The sequence below is a fragment of the Phodopus roborovskii genome, unplaced genomic scaffold (genome assembly GCF_943737965.1).
Source record: "Phodopus roborovskii unplaced genomic scaffold, PHOROB, whole genome shotgun sequence".
Taxonomy (NCBI): domain Eukaryota; kingdom Metazoa; phylum Chordata; class Mammalia; order Rodentia; family Cricetidae; genus Phodopus; species Phodopus roborovskii.
The window spans coordinates 19,139,426-19,157,792 of NW_026126461.1; the positions used below are offsets into that span (position 1 = coordinate 19,139,426).

At 47.6% G+C, this 18,367-nt stretch overlaps 1 protein-coding gene across 1 annotated transcript; it reads right to left on the reverse strand.

The window, feature by feature from the left end:
* Positions 1 to 3,196: 3,196 nt before the first annotated feature.
* On the reverse strand, positions 3,197 to 17,484 carry LOC127226784 (myosin regulatory light chain 12B). Its single transcript, XM_051190917.1, has 4 exons — positions 17,422 to 17,484; positions 6,495 to 6,693; positions 4,341 to 4,502; positions 3,197 to 3,676 (listed from the first exon to the last, which is right to left on the reverse strand). The coding sequence occupies exons 2-4, from the start codon at positions 6,676 to 6,678 to the stop codon at positions 3,504 to 3,506; spliced, it is 519 nt and encodes a 172-aa protein (XP_051046874.1). The 5' UTR covers positions 6,679 to 6,693; positions 17,422 to 17,484; the 3' UTR covers positions 3,197 to 3,503.
* Positions 17,485 to 18,367: the final 883 nt, after the last annotated feature.

The window sequence follows — 18,367 nt, forward strand, 5'->3', positions numbered from 1 at the left end:
AAAATAAAAACCCCAAGGGAAACGAGTTGTAAACCCCGGCATGTGCCTGGAAGAGGTCAGAGAAAGCAAAAGCCATGGCGTGTGAGTTACGGCCACATGGAGATGAGCCACATGGTGGACAAGCAGCCACATGATAGAGAGAGGAGCTTTAGGAAAACAATAAGGAAGCCCGAAGCCCCAGAGGAAGCACACTTAGGCTCTGTCGGCATCTAAAGGGAAGAGAAAAGTTTATGCCTTCCTGAGAGTCAGGACTGAGAAAAGTGGGCAGACCAACAGAGCCTCAGAACAGCTCTGCAGCTACAGCAGAGGGAGGGATTCAGGACAGAAGTACAGTGCCTCACTGAAGGGATGGCTCTTCTCATTCCTCTTCAGCGTTGGTCGGGGTGGACCTGCCTTCCTGAGGGTTGGATCTGCAGACAAGTGATTGACCTGCCCAATTGGATTAACCAAACATTGTTTGTTTGAGGCAGGGTCTCACAGTGTAGCCCAGGCTTGCCTGGAAGTGGCCATGTAGGCATAGATGGACTGGAATTTCAAGTAATCCTACTGCCTCTGTCTCCTGTGTGCTGGCATTAAAGACCTTTGACATCACATCTGACTCTGGGTTAACTTCCTCTTGAGACTTATTTATATGTCTGTGTGTATAGATACCCATGGAAGCCAAACTTGGATGTTTAGTGGATGATGTCCGCTAGACTTGGAGTTTCAGGCGGCTGTGAGTTGTCTGGTGTGGGTGCGAGGACCCCATTCCTCCACAATGACAAGCGTTGTTAACCATCTCTCTCCAGCATGCTGGATTAACTCTTAAAAGACAGGAGACGATGGCATGGCTCCACGTAGAGGCAGATTTGATTCTTACTTGTAACAATCAGAAAATGCTTAGTCCATTTTGTTTATCGAGGCAGGGTCTCTTACAAAGAGGCCAGGCTGGCCTCAAACACTATATATCCAAGATGACCTTGAACTTCTGATCCTCCTGCCTTCCCTTCCCAGTGCTGGGATCACACAGGCCTGAGCTGACGCTCTTGTATTTTTATGCAGTGTTTGAGTTGGACCTGAGGCTTCATGAATAAATACTAGGCAAGAACTCTACCAAAAATCTATGTCCTCAGGCTCCTGCATGCCATTTAAGAGGTTTATACGCACACACTCCAATGGCATAGGACCAATAAGGCTCTCAGAGGATGATACTGAACTCAACACCAGGGGTTATTTGTTGGACATTGATTCTGCTTTGTCTTAAACATTGAAAATACCTTCTGGCACCTATTTATAGCAGTCCTTCCAATCTGGTTTTTCTCTTCCTTTCTTTTCAAAGCAGAGTGATGAAATGAACTTATAGACTGTCATAACAAGGCACAGCCAGACTGTAGATCAGTGGGACAAGGACAGCCACGTCCCCATTAGCCCAAGCCAAGGGGCTGCATCTCCTGGGTGCTAGCTGTGGCTCCCCAGCTGGCCTTGTCTGTTGTCCCTCAATCCTATACACAGCAATGAGTTTTTCAAACACAAACCATGGCGCTTTCCTACTTAAAGCCAGGGGATTCCCCACTGATGACATCCTTGGGAGGAGCCGTCTCCTGAGTGGACAGTCTCACGCCAGCCTTTGTATAGGACCCCTTCTTGTCAAGCAGACCTCACCCTGGCCACACCTTGTAGGAACTGTCTCTGCCTACATTCTGCCATGCACTGTTCTTCACCACCACATAGTATCTATGTGCTGTCATCCATCATGTGCCTGCCTGGAACCTGAGCCTTACCAGAGCAGTGGCCTTGTCTCTCCTGTCTGCCTTGGCCTTTGGTAAGCATCACAAGGGCTTGCTGGTTAATACCGGATAAGTGGCTTGGTGACTATATCTGCCATGCCTTACCTACCTGACAATCAGTCCCCTTGGCTTTGCGACACTTCCTAGTGACTGAGATTCTAGGTGGAAACGGGAGCCTCACACGGATGCCTGGGATTCATCGGGGTCCTGGATGCGAGTGTTGGCTTTGTCAGTTGAGTAGTAGCAGTGATTTCGCCTTTGCAGAATGTGAATGTTTACCCGACGGCAGAAGACTATCTAATTTAAAGGCGAGAGAAGAGCTCGGCTAGTAAAAGGACAGCAGGAGAAAGTAGACAGAGTGCCACACCAAGCTACAAGACACGGGCAGCAAGTGGTGCGCGTGCTAACTTCGAGCACCATGTTTAGAAGGAAAAATAGGCGTCCCTGTCACCAAACGTCCTTTTAAGCACTTTTAACAGCCTACCCTTTTCTCCTGTCTTTAGCACATCTGTAATTGCTTATACTGTTTATCCTCTAATTTTTTCCCCCCACCGAGGTTTGAGCATAGGGCTTTGCATTTGCTGAGCATAGTTCATCTTTGCCGTCTGCTTTCTCCCTGGGAAAAATCTGAAAATTTTCAAATAACTGTCTTCTGCAAGATGACTTTAAATGTGAGCCATGACTGCCGGGTTCTGAACTCGGTGAAATGGAAATGTGTTGGCACTTTTGCTTTCTGCAGATCTTGGCTCCAGTACTGTGAGTTCTGGAGTCAGGAGACACAACGGTGACTCTGACCAACAATGACCGAAGAGCCAGTTACTGGGCTTCTGAGTTTAGCTCTCACCCAACCCCAACTCACAAAAGAAGGCAAGTGGCTAGGGTGTGGCTGTGGTTCAGGACCCTGGTTTCGACCCCAGTAACCACCTCCACTTCCAGTAGAGTCAGTTACAGCCCCTCTCACCAAACTGTGAAGACGGAGGCGCAATGCTGCTCAGTGAAGCGTCCGTTTGTCTAGACAACACCCTACATTAGCAGACATCTCCCTAGAGGAAGCAGGGTACAGATCAAGGGTGTAACTAGCTTTTAAAGATGCTAAAGTGCAGTTAAAAGTTCTAAAGTTCTTGCCAGGTGTTGGTGGCACACACCTTTAGTTCCAACCCTTGGGATGCAGAGGCAGGCAGATCTTTGTGAGTTCGAGGCCAGCCTGATCTACAGAGCTAGTTCCAGGACAACAGGCTCCAAAACAATACAGGGAAACCCTGCCTCAAAAAAAAAAAAAAAAAAAAAAAAAAAAAAAATCCTGAAGAACATTGTCACAAGGATGTGAAAATTATAAAGTCTGATCCTTACAAAGTTGGGAACTTGAAGAAAGGAATACTACCCCAAACTATCACTCATTCGTTTTATACTCCATTTGAGTCAGCATAATCTTTATTTCAAAATAACATTTTTATTATATAAAAATGTAAAAAATCCAGCAAAACCAGATATGCGGGTGTATTTTCCCAGGCTTTCACATTTGTTGATTTTTATTCGCATCTCATTTTCAGTACAATTTACAACATTGTTCCCATCCCAGTCTGATTATACAAGTGATAAATGACAGAAAGGTCTGAAATAAATACATTATAAAGAGGCAAAGCTGTGACACTAAGTGGCATGCAGCAGGTCCTACCAAGTGGGAGACGTGTCTGAGAAATGGAGCTGTGGGTGCAGCAGGGGTTTCTGTGAGCTTCTTCAGTCATCTTTGTCCTTTGCGCCGTGCTTGAGGATGCGTGTGAACTCGATGTAGTTGAAGTTGCCCTTCTTGTCAATGGGGGCTTCCCTGTACAGCTCATCCACCTCCTCATCTGTGAACCGGTCGCCCATGGTCGTGAGCAGCTCCCGCAGGTAATCCTCCTGGATGGTGCCTGGAGGGCAACAGAGGGCGGACTCACAAATACTCTGTGCCATGATTCTAAACGAAACCAGCCTTAGGCCAGCAAACTCATCGACTACCACATACTACAGCCAGTATACAATAAGGCTTCCCAGCCGCTTCGGAGTTTTTTTAGGAATACTAAATTACTTTAAAAGCTTCAAACGAGAGAAGTAGCTCAGTGATTAAGAGCACAGGCTGCTCTTTCAGAGAGAGAATCCGGGGTCTGATTCCCAGCATCCCATAGCGGTTCACAATCATCTGTAACTTCAGTTCCAAGGATCTTACACACACACAATATTTATACACAAAAAAGAAATCTTTAAAAAAAAACACAGTATAGAAATATAAAGTGAAGTAAAAAGTGGCTGCCCAGAACAAAAGGCAACGTCACCCGGACCAATGGCTCAGGGGACAATCACAGTGCACTCATGCTGTGAACTGTGTCTTTCAGAGAAATCAGGGTCTCTGAAAGGAGTCTCACTCTCTAAGGCTACATAATGGACCCACACAGCAACAGCTGTGTGGCAGGGCTATTTTAAAACAACAGGGTTTTCTTTTTAATTAAAAAAAGTTTTGATGTTAAAATCATGTCCTAAAATGTGCTTCATGCACCCTAAAATGAAGCTGGACACAAACATGCAAGCAGCTTTTACCAGTTGCTTCCTCGTCGAAGCAAGCGAAGGCGTTTCTGATGACATCCTCGGGATCAGTGCCATTCAGCTTTTCTCCAAACATGGTGAGGAACATGGTGAAATTGATGGGGCCTGGGGCCTCGTTCATCATGGCATCCAGGTAGGCGTCGGTGGGGTTCTTGCCTGTAAGAGCACACATTCAAACAAAGGACAAAACTCACTTGTTTTGGATCACCTGGCTATTGTTATGATACCAAACATATTTTTAAAAGGTTTTTATTGCGTTATTTTGTGTGTGTGCATCATAACATGTGTGGAGGTCTGAGGACACCTTTCAAGAGTTTTTCTCTTTCCACAAGTGTTCCAGGGATCAAACCCCACAGGCATAAGACATAAGCATCTTCCCATGCTGAGTCATTTTGCCAGCTTCTTTACCACTTTTTGTTAAAAACAACAACAAAAAAGCCAAAAAAAAAAACCAAACAAAAAACCTCAAACCAAACCAAACCAAAATAAAACAACAAACAAACACCCAAACAGAGCCGCAAGGTCTCAAGCTTAGACAGGAAATAACACAATATCGCATGTTGTTGATCCTACACTGGTTCATCAAGAGGTTGTTAGTTTAACACCAGCTTAAAAACAAAATCAACATATTTCTCATTATGATATGTGAACTAATGTGAACTGGTATGCTTCAAAATTACTTATAACTTAGGCCAGTTTGGGACTGGGAACTTCTTTTGACTAGAGTCTTTTGTTTGCTTTTGCTTTTCTCTTTTTGGGGGAGGGGAGGCGTTTCCGTCTATAGCCCAGGCTGGCCTCAGATTCTCAGCGACTCTGCTGTCTCATCCCCCTGCTCAGCCTTGTTTGTAAAGAGAATCCTGGATCTCAGCTCTACTGATATAACTCTCTGCCTGACAGTGAGGGGAACAACTACACAGCTAGCTCCCCATAGGAAAGATCTAGAAAACCAGTTCACCAACTGGTTACAAAGCCCGGAGAAGGTGGAAGAATCGGAACTCGCACCCAGGGGTTCAAACACCGAGCTCCGTGCCATCCGGCCCACTCAACCCCCTTCAGTTTTAACCTGTGAAGAGGGCTGGCTAACATCGGTATCTGGAAGGCCCCCTCGGACACAGAGCTGATACACATGAAAAGGATGTGTGGTTGGATCTTCAGATCAGAAGCATTTCAGATTATACCAAACTAACAGGAACAACAGTCCGATCTAGAACCTGGGAGAATTTAAGTAACACATGGATGGCTCTTTCACTGCACGGCAATTCTAGCTCGCTATGCCTACTCAGCTCACCGGTACTACAGGAGCCACTGAACAAGTAAAAGTAAAACCTGCTTCCCCGTTGGCAGATCACACCCAACGCCTGCCGCATTCTGGTGGTGGAGGGCAGGGATGACTGGGACCCAAAGATTCAAGAGAGTTCTCAGAGTGAAACAGGAATCTAAAACGGATCTTTTAAAAAACGTGTGTAGCCGGGCAGTAGCGACAGCGTGCACCTTTAATCCTAGCAATAGGGAAGCAGAGGCAGGCCTGGGGGAAAAAAATCAATGTCTTTTTAAATTATAAAAAGCATTATTGTGGAAGTCTCTTTCCTGGGGGGGGGGGTCCATTTTTGAGTAACACTGCCCTTCTTTCCCAGACAACCATTATTAGTTATGAAGTGCCACATCTTTCTTCATTTGCTCATGATTGGTCCTCCAGCCACCCTCAGTATATTATTATTGGCTGCATTGTTACCGCGACTTCTGATCGTTTGCACATAGCCACCAGCATGCACACATACACACGCATGTGAATATACACAGACACACACCCTTCAGGCTCACACAGACACACACCCCCTTCTGGCATGCACACGTGCCCCGTGCGTGCACGCGCGCGCGCACACACACACACACACACACACACACACGCACGCACGCGCGCACACACGCACCCTTCAGGCTCACACAGGCACAATAACTTAGCTAACAGGAACAGTACCTGCCTGAACCCCTCCTGCAGCTGATTCCCCTCATGCCAGGCCCAGTCCTGAAAAGGCCCCTCCCCCACACCCAAAAGTTTCTCAAAGGCTGTTGGGGACAAGAACTGAATCCCAAAACAAATAGTTCAGAGCTGTATAGCCATGGGGGAAAATGCACACAAAAGGATACCTAGAGAGGCGAGCATGTCATGCAAGTCCTCCTTGTCGATGAAGCCATCCCGGTTCTGGTCGATCATGTTGAAGGCCTCTTTGAACTCTTGGATCTGGGACTGGTCAAACATGGCGAACACATTGGACGTTGCCCGCTGGGGACGCTTCTTGGTGGTCTTGGTCTTGGCCTTTTTGCTCGACATGGTGGTGGTTTAAATCTGGAATTAAACGAAAAGAAAATTCAGAATACATAAAGCAAAAAGTCACACACACACAAACCTAAAGTTAGTGAATAGAAATATCTTTTCTTTCTTAAAACAGAATCTCCCCATGTAGCCCAGGCTGGCCTGGAACTCACACACATCTGCCTGTCTCTGACTCCCAAATGCTGGGATTAAAGTCATGTGTCACTACGCCCAGCTAGACTGAGAACATCGTAATATAGACATTTACTGCACCATCCAAGCTTTATTTTCAATGTAACAGTTGGAATAGATTTGAAAGTACATGTTAATAGAATTTATCAATGTATTTTGCATCACATTTTACAAGATTAATATCTTTTTCTTTCTCTTTGTGTTTTGAGACAGGGTTTCTCTGTAGCCCTGGCTGTCCTGAATTCACTCTGTAGACCAGGCTGGACTCCAACCTGGAGATCCACCTGCCTCTGCCTCCCAAGTGCTGGGATTAAAGGTGTACGCCACTGCCACCAAGCTTCCAAGACTAATTTTTATCCACTGGAGTTTATATAAACATATATAACAGGGGTCTGGAGAGATGGCTCAGTGGTTAAGAGCACTGGCTGCTCTTCCAGAGGATCCAGGTTCAATTTCCAGCACCCACATGGCAGCTCACAACTGTCTGTAACTCCAGTTCCAGGGGACCCCACACCCTCACAGACGCGCAGGCAGGCAAAACACCAGTGCACATAAAATAAAGATAAATAAATCATTAAAAATACGCATACACATAACAACAGGGGCCGGACGCTGTGTGCCTAGCACTCCCGATGGCACAGGCGCCCTCACACAAACCGCTTACCCTCGCCACGCTCAATTTTCCCATTTATCCCTCACAATGACCAAGCGTGATCAGTTATTATTTCCATTTTACTATCAGTATGAAATCATCTTTCAGAACCCCAATTTTCACCATCAAAATACACTATCATAGAGTATGGTGTGAACTAAGTGGATACTGTACAAGGGTCAGGATAGCCAGATATGGTGCTCATCTTTAAAATACATCACCCAGACCCAATTTCCCCTTGCAGGCTAGGCTCCCAAGCTATCCCTGCATCCCCCTCACTTGACAATGCAGAGTTAATAGTCAACTGCTCCCACGCCATCGTCTTCCCAATCATTCTAAGCTTCCACAAATGGATTTGGTGTTACCCTCCAACACTCTTCAGACAGCCACTGGCGATTAAAACTGTCAAATACAAGATAACTGCCAGTTTTAAAAAGAATAGGGTCTCATGTAGTTTAGGCTGGTACTGAATTCGCCATGCAGCCAAGGATGGCCTTAAACTCCTGATCCTCCCCGCTCTGTCTCTTGAATGCTGGGATTATAGGCATGGTACATGCTCTAGCTACATTTAAGCAATGCAAATACCTGCATGGCAATGCTTTGGTCAATCTGACAGACAGCATATACAATGGTATATACCATAAGCTATTCTATCTGGCTCTGTGTAAGTAAACTCTATGGTGTTTGCAGATGAGCGAGACTGCCCAACAAAGGGATTCTCAGAATGTATCCCCAGCATTAGACAATGCCCAACTGCACATAAGACATAATACTATCAGCTCTGAGTCAGAAGTTCAAATCTAAGTCATGAACCGCTAGCTATACATAACTTGGAAATCTCACAAATTATCAGGCCACTTTTCAAAAACATTTTTGAGGTGTTATTATTTTTATACATAGAGTGTTTGCCTTCATGGAGTCTGTGCATATGTGTGCAGTGCCCATGGAGGCCAGAAGAAGGTACTGGGTATCGTGGATTAATAAGGATCAGGGAAAACAGATAGACTGAATAGACGTTTATTCAGGGAGAAATAACTTACAATAGAGACTGATGAACACCAGCAGGTTCCTGGTCCCAAGGATGCCTCCAGGCATCCCAAGAGAGCCTCCTTCCCCAGACCTAGTTCCCCCAGGTCATGACCGACCCTTTCCCCACCCACAATGGGCGTGGTCAGTGCCACAGGTGCGGACAGAGTGAATATCTACTACAGCTGGGTCTTCTGGGGCTGGAGTTACAGACTGATGTGCATCTCCATGTGCCGCTGGGAACTGGACCCACATCCTCTACAGGAGCAGGCCGTGTCAATGAGCCAATAAGCCGTCTCTCCTGACCCTCAATGTTACTGCTGTTTAAGAAATTATGTGTCTGAGTGTTTTGCCTCATGTGGTGGGTACACCACATGTGTGTAGTGCCCAAGGAGGCCCAAAGAGGGTGCCAGATACCTGGAGCAGGAGTTATATATGGCTGTGAGCTGCCATGTGGGTGCTGGCGACCGAAGCCAGGCTCTCTGGAAGAATGGTCAGTGCTCTAACCCAGAGTCATTTCTTCAGCTCCAATTATGATGATAACGATGCTTATGATGTGTGTCTGAAAGTGCAGGCAAGTGTGTGGGAACGAGAGGCCAACTGTTCCTCTCCCACTGTGGGATCTAGGACCGTTTGATCCAGTGTTTTATTATATCTCTACGATTGCTCTATGAGATAGTCACCCCCTAAGTTAAAATAAAATCAATGTCCCTGGGTGTTAAATAATTCAAGATTGTTCAGAGGGAAGTATACACAACCTTTGTCCTTGGTACTGCAATATCCTGCCCGATGTTTACTGTCTTAGGTCACACCGGATGACTTATGCGTTATGAAGGGAGAGTTTTGGTCATGTGGCATCAGCTGAGGTCAGACCTGAAGAGTTGAGGGCATCTACCCTACAAAGCCCTGATGGGCAGTGTTCTGCAACACTGCTAGCAGGAGCTAACACTGCCCATGACTTCACTGGCCCAGACAACTGACGCTGTGTTAGGAACCCTCCGCCTGGATTCGCCCCCCAGGGAGAACCACAGCTCTCAGTGAGTTCCCAGAGTCCTAACAAATCATCAAACCGTAGCATGGTTCCAGGAACACCTAAACTTAAAAGTGGTGTGGGAAGCGAGGGCCCGCTAAACTGCACCCTCACTGTTACTACAGACGGACGGACGACTAGCTGTCTTAGGGTTTCTATCGTGATAAAAATGCCACGGACACAAGCAACTTAGGGAGGAAAGGGTTTATTTTATCTTACAAGTTTCAGGGAAGTCGGGACAGGAACTTAAGGCAGAAACTGAAGCCCAGACCACGGAGGAGGAGAGCTGCTTCCTGGCGTGTTCCTCATAGTTTGCTCAGTCTGCGCTCTTATACAACCCAGGGCCACCCATGGAGAGCTGGGCCTGCTGCATCAATCCAAACAATGCCTCACAGAGTGAGCGGACTGCAGGCCCATCTGATGGAGGCATTTCTCAATTAAGATGTCCTCTTTCCAGATGATGTCCAGGTTTGTGTCAAGTTGATAAAAACCAACCAGCACTCTAGCCATGCTAGTTGTCAACAGAAGGAACTTGGGCTTTGGACTTTCTGTTCAATGTTTATTCAACCTTAAACAAGCTCCCGAAGTACTGATGCTTGGTTTAGTGCAGGTTTGAAGTACTCCAGCTTCACAGTCCAGACTCTCAACATTCCAATGCCTTGACTTCCATGTATCTGTCCTGAATAAATGTGAATTTCCTTCTGCCTGTAACTTAGCTTGATATCTGACTGTAGCTATATGAAAGTTAAAGGAAAAGCAGAATGTGGCCACCAACGAGCTATTTGCCTCTCCCTTTTGCTTTTCTTTCTATTTTTCTGGCTGCTGACGTGGTGGTGGCCTTGCCTTAGGATTACAATTTTGGTGATAAAATATCATGACAGGGGCCAGTTGGGGAGGAAAGGGTGGTATAGAGTCCTCTATCCTGCCTCCCCAGTGCTGGAATTATGGCATGTACCACACCTGGCTCTTATGTGAAATGTTTTATAGTCTTCAAGCCAGTCTCCGCCTCTTGGTTGCATCAAAATTCCCTTACATGGCTTAAAGCCCTTCCTACTTGACTTTCCCTGGGTGATCTCATCAACTCTCACTGTTCTGGCTCCAAGGCCTATATCTCCTTCACCTTCACCTTCAGGGTCATATCCAACTGCCCAGGAAGCACACCCATCCGCACATCCCACAGACACAGCAAAATCAACACGCTGAAACTGAATCCATTGTCCTCCCTCTCAACCTTCCCAGCTTTCAGATTTCTCAGTCTACCCACTCACCCAGCCAAGGGCCAAGTCCTCCTCCGCAAACCCCTCAGATGGGCTCGCCTTCCTCATTTCTGTCACCACCGAGAGCCCCATCTTCATCAGTCACCCGGACTTAGTTCTGGCTCAAGACAGGCAATCTCATTCCTGACCCTGCCTCTCCAATGAGGGTACCACAAGCATGCACTACCATACTTGCACTTTAAAAAATATTTATTTGTGTGTCAGAAGACAAGGTTTGTGAACTGGTTTCCTCCCAACAAATGGGTTCGGGGATCAAACACAAGCTGCCAGGCTGGGCAGAATCGGTTGGTCTTTACGAACTGAGGCATTTCTTCAGTCATGTGTATACCTAGTGTGTGTGTGTGTGCGTGTGTGTGTGTGTGTGTGTGCGTGTGCATGCCTAACCCAACCCCTACCTTTATACTACAGTTATAGGTGAAAATATTCACAATAGGGGGCTGGAGAGATGGCTCAGTGGTTAAGAGCATTGGCTGCTCTTCCTGAGGACCCAGGTTTGATTCCCAGCACCCACATGGCAGCTAATTAAGATCTGACACCCTTACACAGACATACATACATGTAGGCTAACCATCAATACACATAAAATAAAAATAATTAAAAAGAAAATATTCACAATCAAACATAGCCCAGAATATAAATTACCAATAAAAACAAAATGCATTTCCTCTTCAAACATTTTACTATTTCTCTACATTTCTAACACAGTGAACTAAGGGTTGCCTGTGCTCGCAGATCACACCACAGCATGGGTGCAGGAAGCTGGCTTTACAAGCGATGTCAATGTCTGACAGCCAGGTCAAAGCAAGGGAACACATCATTAACGAGCAGAAATCTGTGAGTTTCATTCTGCCTGTAAGGCTTCCTTCCCAGGCTTGGAGAGATGCTCAGAGCACAAGCTGCAGCTGTCTATGGCTTCCAATATCCAGCCCTTTAATGCTTTCCCAAGTATTTGTTATCACCACATGGCCAATAAAAAACACTCTCCCCCAGCAGTTGGTCATGCATCCGTCATCTCTTAAGTTATAAAGAAACGACGCCTGCGTCTTCTTAGTCTAGCCTAACAGAAAGGGAATGTTGGGAGTGGAGGCCAAGAGTTGAGTTTGAATGCACCAGACGGGAGCTGGACAGCTGGTTTATTGGTTAGGAGCACTTGTTGCTCTTGCAGAGGACCAGGGTTTGGTTCCTAGCACTGACATGGAGGCTCACAATTGTCTGTGACTCCAGCCCCAGAGGACACAACACCCTCTTCTGACCTCCACAGGTACCAGGTATGCCCATGGTGAACAGACACACATGCAGGCAAACACTCGGCATCATGAGATAATAAAATACACGAGGCTGAAACTACTTAGTCCACTATGGCTGTGTGTCTGTCTGTCGGTCCAGCTTCCCCTGGCTTTTCAAAGTTGGTTATTGAGGGTGAATGTCTCGCAGGAGGCCTGGATTCAAATTCCAGTTCTGATATGGACAGCTGTTTGACCTTTGTCTAGCTATTTGTTCCAGACCCCGTCTTCCCCATGAGGTGGCTCATGGGCTAGGAAGATGGCTCAGTTTGCCTGTGAGCATGAGGACCTGAGTTTGAGCCCAGAATCCATGTCTGGTGATGCAGGAAGGCCAGTTGGAGATAGGCCTCAAAAAGAAATTGAGCACGCCTAAGGGATGACACCAGGGACTGTCCTCTGGGCTGCACATGCATGTGCACACATACGCACATACTCAGAGGCGGCACATATCCAGTAACTGGCAGCCAGCAAATTACATGCAGTCTGTAGGCAGGTTTACTTAGTAGACCCCACCAACCCACCCCAGATGGCCTTTAAAATGTCTCTTCAAAAATTAGCTTGCTGATTTTTTTTTAATGTAACATGTACTTAAAAAACCTCAAGTTCAGACATCCTGAACAACTAGACTTACATCCTGCATCCCCTTCATGCTACAATGCTGGTGGCACTGAACTTTTAGTCTCCAAGGTGACCCTCAACAGCTGTCATTGTCCAGCTACCCCAATGTGAAAAGAGAAACCCGTGTAAACAACAGTGTTATGAAACGATGGTGGCTGACTGTCACAACGGACACTGCCTCCCTGCTTGCCCGGTTGTCAGTCAATTCATAGATGCTAGCACCCGGAAGCAGGGGACTGAGGCCTCTTACCACAGCCAGCAGCACCTGGCCAGCCCTGTGAGTCAGCCACACTGGAGACAATCCCCCTTCAGATAACGACAACCACACAAGACTACACTGCTAGGAGAGTCTGGGCTCTTAAAGACTGGAATTTATTAGCCAGGTGTGGTGGCACACCCTCTGATCCAAGGACTCTGGAGGCAGAGGCAGGCAGATATCCCTAAATTCAAGGTCAGCCGGGTCGACATAGTTTGGCTCCAGGACAATAAAGATCCTGTCTCAAAGTGAAAACCCCAGGTATTGCTTGTAGGTGCTCAAAACAAAGTTGAGAAGAATCAGTTACATGTCAGTAGAAAAGCAGAAACACCACTGGTACTCCCTTTCTTTAATAAGAGACGAGGAAACATTTAGAGCCACAGAATTCTAGAAAGTTCAAATGGACCAGCCAGGTGACTAGGGGATTTTCTATTTCTGATTAAGAAAACGTAGCCATGATAGAACTTCTGTCCCAGTACGGCAGGTTGTCTTAAAAGCAATTCTTCTCTCTGTCACCACTATCCTATTTCCTTTTCCTCTACTGCCTTGCAGGTTTTTCTTGCTTTCTAATTGCAGCTTTCCTCAAAGTTCTATCCTTAAATGTGCTTATATAAATACTGGTTGAAAAACTCGTATCGCAAAGGCTCCACTCAAGCTGGGTGTGGTGCTTTAAGCCCGTCATCCCAGCACTCTCCAGGCAGAGGCTAGCCTGAGCTACACAATGGGTCCCAGGCCAGCCTGGCTACAGAACGAAGTTTTGTCTTAGAGACTGAACCAAACACAAACCATAAAATGGGGGGGGGGGGGGAGATAAAAGTCATCACTCAATGTGAGTCAATTAGGGATGGAAAGGGAGGAAAAAAGAAGTCATAAAGGATCCAGATTTCAGGGGCTGCAGAGATGGCTCAGTCATTAAGAGTGAATGCTGCTCTTGCAGAGGACCCAGACAGATGTTCAGCACCCACTTTGGAGGGGCCGGGAAATCACACCCACCTGTGACTCCAGCTCCAGGGGATCCGATGCCTCTGATTCACTGGTCCACAGGTACCCCCCACACACACACACAATTAAACAAAAAAGAGTTCTCGATTTAGCCCGACTACACTAGAGTGGTAGCTGAGATACCCGGGTCAGACACCCAAGGTGGCGGTGGTACATCTATCCAGGGAGCAGATTCTCGTTTGGCAGATTTGTAAGCAGATTCACGGGAAGAACAAAATGCACAGAGTGGCTCCAAGGCTTAAAACTATTATGTTTTTAAATCCAGTTTCATCTTTTCCAAGGTCTGTCAGAGTCTAGAAACTGCACAAGGATTCTCGTGATTAGTTAGTATTTGTTCTAATTATGAGGATCACATGACTGGAAACAGCAATCAGAGAGAGAATTCAGTATATAATCAAATTAAAATGCCTCACAAAATTAACCTCATATACTTAATGACATGTAATTGTTTTTATGCCACATACGTAGGTTTTTAAAAGTTGCATAATTATCTTTCTTATAAAGAGCCAAACAGTTTTTTTTTTTTTTTTTTTTACAACTTTTCTTAACACCAGGCAAACTTGCCCCATACTCATATTTTCACACTCGACACATACACTGGGTCATCTCTTCCTCCCCCCTTAGAGGAGCTCTGGGTGTCCCTCTCAGGCAGCTCTCCATCATTTCTCAGTCAGCTCTAATCACTTCTGTAACCGTGTACACCCATGTAATAACCCAAGTTAGTTACCAACGTTAAACACCATTCCAGACAGTTCCCCGGAAGTCAACTGTGCACCCCAGCCCCCTAGGCAAATTTTGTTAGAATTTCTTTTCCTTTTTGAGACGGCCCAGGCTGAGTGACGCTCAGGACCTCCTAGCCTCAGCTTCCAGGTGCTAGGACTGGAGGTCACCACTGCCTTGACCTTCTCTTGTCAGGGCTCTCTGAGATCAAATGACAAGTGTACAGTACTTGTGTAGGGGCGTCTTCCTTTCATTTTTTTAAGGTTTGTTTGTTTGTTTTCCCTGCATGTCTGTCTGCATCAGGAAGCCAGAATTCCTAGAACTGGAATTACAGATTGCTGTGAGCTGCCATGTGGATGCTGGGAATTGAACCCAGGTCCTCTGGAAGAACAGGCAGTGCTCTTTAACTGCTGAGCCATCTCTCCAGCCCAGCCTGGATTCTTTCAATGTAATATTTGTGGCACTGACCCATTGAGTTTATGAGTGGTCCTCCTCCTCTTTAAAAAAATGTTTTTGAGTGTGTGCGGTATCAAACCCAGAGCCTCAAATGTGCTAGGCAAGGGCTACACATTGAACAGCCCTTTATTCTTTTCTACTAATTAGTAGAATTACATTGCAAATTACAACTTACAAATATTTTTATTATTACTATTGTTGTTGTTTTCTCAAGACAGGGTTTCTCTGTGTAACAGCCCTAGTTGTCTTGGAATTAGCTCTGTAGACCAGGCTGGCCTCGAACTCAGAGATCAATTTACTTACAAAGGCTTTTTACAGCTTTTTGTCTTTCTACTTGGATTATGAAGTCTAGAGGGCTGCCTTGCACATGGCAGGTGCCAAATAAATACTAGGCAAGCAAGAACATGCATATAATTAGTTTCTTCCCATCAAAAACAAATTGCATACACAAATGTTCACGGTTAGGTAAGTGCTGGATCTGAGCACTCCTAAAATAAGGCTTTTTTTTTTTCTAGAGTCAGTGCACACTTATCGAGTCTCCTTTTCAAGAGACCCTTCACAAATGGCACCAGCTAGTTATCCCTTGCTCAGTACTTGGGATGAATATTATCAAAGGACAAGCTACAGGTGTCACATGCATTAATATTTAACCCGCACAAGAGCTTATAATGCAGGCTTACTGTTATCGATATTTCCCAGACAAAAGCTAGGAAGTGGCAGAATGTGTACCCAGGGAATCCAGCTGAAGGTCATGTCCCACCAGCCCCTCGTGTCCTTCCCATCAGCAGCTACAATGCGCCCACCTTGAAAACTTCTGGTGAGGTAGCTAGCAAGGCTAAGTGTACGTTGGGGCTTAGAAAATGGTGATGTAAAGTTTGACGTTCATCTCGCTGAGTTCTCTGACTCAAGTGCTTTTAGGTCTGTCTGGCCTCACTTCTCCATGCAGACCCTTTCGCTCCCATAGTCCGAGGAGGAGGGCCTGTGCATGGGAAGTAGCCCCACAAACTATGGAGTAGCTAGGACTACCTCCCAATGTCTGCAAACGAGTCTCTAGTCCATGCCACAGAGCCCAGAGCAACTGTCCAGGATATCATGCTTTCCAAGCCGTTTACTTCCTCTAAAAAAATGCCAACCTGAGCCCACTCCCACGCCTGGCAAGACTGCTAAGACTTACTGGTTTTCCTAAGCTCAGCCACCATCACCTGGGCATCTGTCCTTCCCGGGCTGCATAAGCAAAGACGGAGGCTGCCATCATAGACTCTTTATTTAACACAGAGGGAACCATCAAAAAGCTGTGTACTCAGAAGAGTGATCAGGTGCCTGTGTGTGTGCGTGCGTGCGTGTGCGTGCGTGTGTGTGTGTGTGTGTGAGAAAGAGAGAGAGAGAGAGAGAGAGAGAGAGAGAGAGAACTGGTGGCATCCTATGAATTCCTCAAGTGAGCCCAGACAAACAAATCACCCCAGCACTTCCCATGATCGGTCGTAAACTAAAAGTTCCAGGAGATAGTCTCTAAGAGTCTACTGAATTAGAAAACGCTATAATTCTTCTCCAACACACAGGACTACATACAGCAAAGCCACCTTTAACAAAAGCTGTCAACCTGACCCCCTAAACGCCCTCTCATTGTGCGAGAGGGATTCAAGCGGCTTCCTAAAGCCTCTTACGTAATTTCTCATTTCTCTTCAGGTTTTCAGTACACCCATAAAAAGGCCTAAGCCGGCTAACTACCTTCCTCATTCGGGCCGGCACCCCGTGCTTCCTGTACTTTTCAGCTTTCGCTTTTGCTACCTCCTCCCAGACATCCAACCCAAAGCACCCGGTTCTTCCTCTGGGGAGCCCCCTGCTCCGCGGGTTCTCAGTTCTTCCCATCTTTCCTTGGATCGTCCGCGGAAGGCGCGGTAAGAACGCACGGAAACCGGCCCGTTTTAGCCCTTTGCTAACCGCGAACCCCAGTACCGGTTGGCTGGCTCCTTGGGCAGGAACCGCGCAGCAGCGGGCGCAAGCACAGCGCTAGGACCCGAAGCCTGCAGCCGCGGCAGGTGCAGGCAGCCGGGGTTACGAGGTGTGGGTCACCCGGGCCGTGCAAGGGCCTGTGCCCAAGATCCGGGGAGCCTCGGGCACGGTTCGCCCGCCTGGGACCTGCGCCAGGGCCTCATCCAGCGCCGCCGCCTCCCCGCCAGCCTCGCCCGGGAGTTGGGGGGGCTGCAGGCGGACGCGGCCTGGGGTGGGGGGCGGTGGGTGCCACTCACCGGATCCGAGGACGCGCGCGCGAGACGACCCGACCGGCTACTGCGACCAGCGGAGGGGACGGTGGCGGCGCCGCACTTCCGGCCCGGGGCGGGGCGGAAGGGGCGCCCGCGAGCCGGGCGCGACCAACCGCGGCGGGGGAGAGGGGTGCGGCGGCGAGCGCTCGGCGGGACCCGGGCCTGGGCGGCCGCCAGCCTGGCTGTGCGTCTCCATCAACCGAGCCTGGGTGGCCGCGATGCGGATTCCCCGACTTCGCCTGCACGGCACCCACCCTCCGCCCGCTGCAGCCGCCCCGGGTCGCCGGTCCCCACCTCCCTCCCGGTTTCCCGTGCCCGTCCCGCGGCCCTTCCGCATTCCTGGGCCGAGGGCGGAGCGCGGGCGCTGGAATTTGACCCGGGTGGGCCGCGATCCGCCCCGGTTTTGGGGGTCCCCAGGCGCCGGGAGCGGCCACACAGGGGTTGCCTGACTTAGCAGCGGGCACTTGGTTGTCCTGGCTGGACTGAGTTCCAGATGCACAGTTTTCTGGAGGAGGAATGTGAGACGCAAGAGGGCGGCGGCCGAGTGCCCCCCGCTTGAGCTCCGGGAACGCAACGCCTTCGCTGGTTTGAAAAACGCACTCCAGCCAAGCGCCCTTTACTTTATCTCCCCAGTTTCTACTTGCGCTGCACAGGATTGTGCTACATACTGTTCATGATTGTATTCTTGAGACTAGTTTTTTACACTGCCCCCTCCCATATTAGGATAATCTAGATGAGTAGCACTATTTTGAAATAATGGATAGTCTAGTAGCAGTCTTGATTAAGCACTTTTTTTTTTCTTTTTTGGCCTAAACGTGTGCCAGGAGCTGGGGAGACAATGAAAAGGATCTTCCCTCTGGAGTTCGTATTCTAGAAGTCTGATAAAAAATTGGTACAGGGTAGGAACACCATGTATGTTCAGCACCGAATA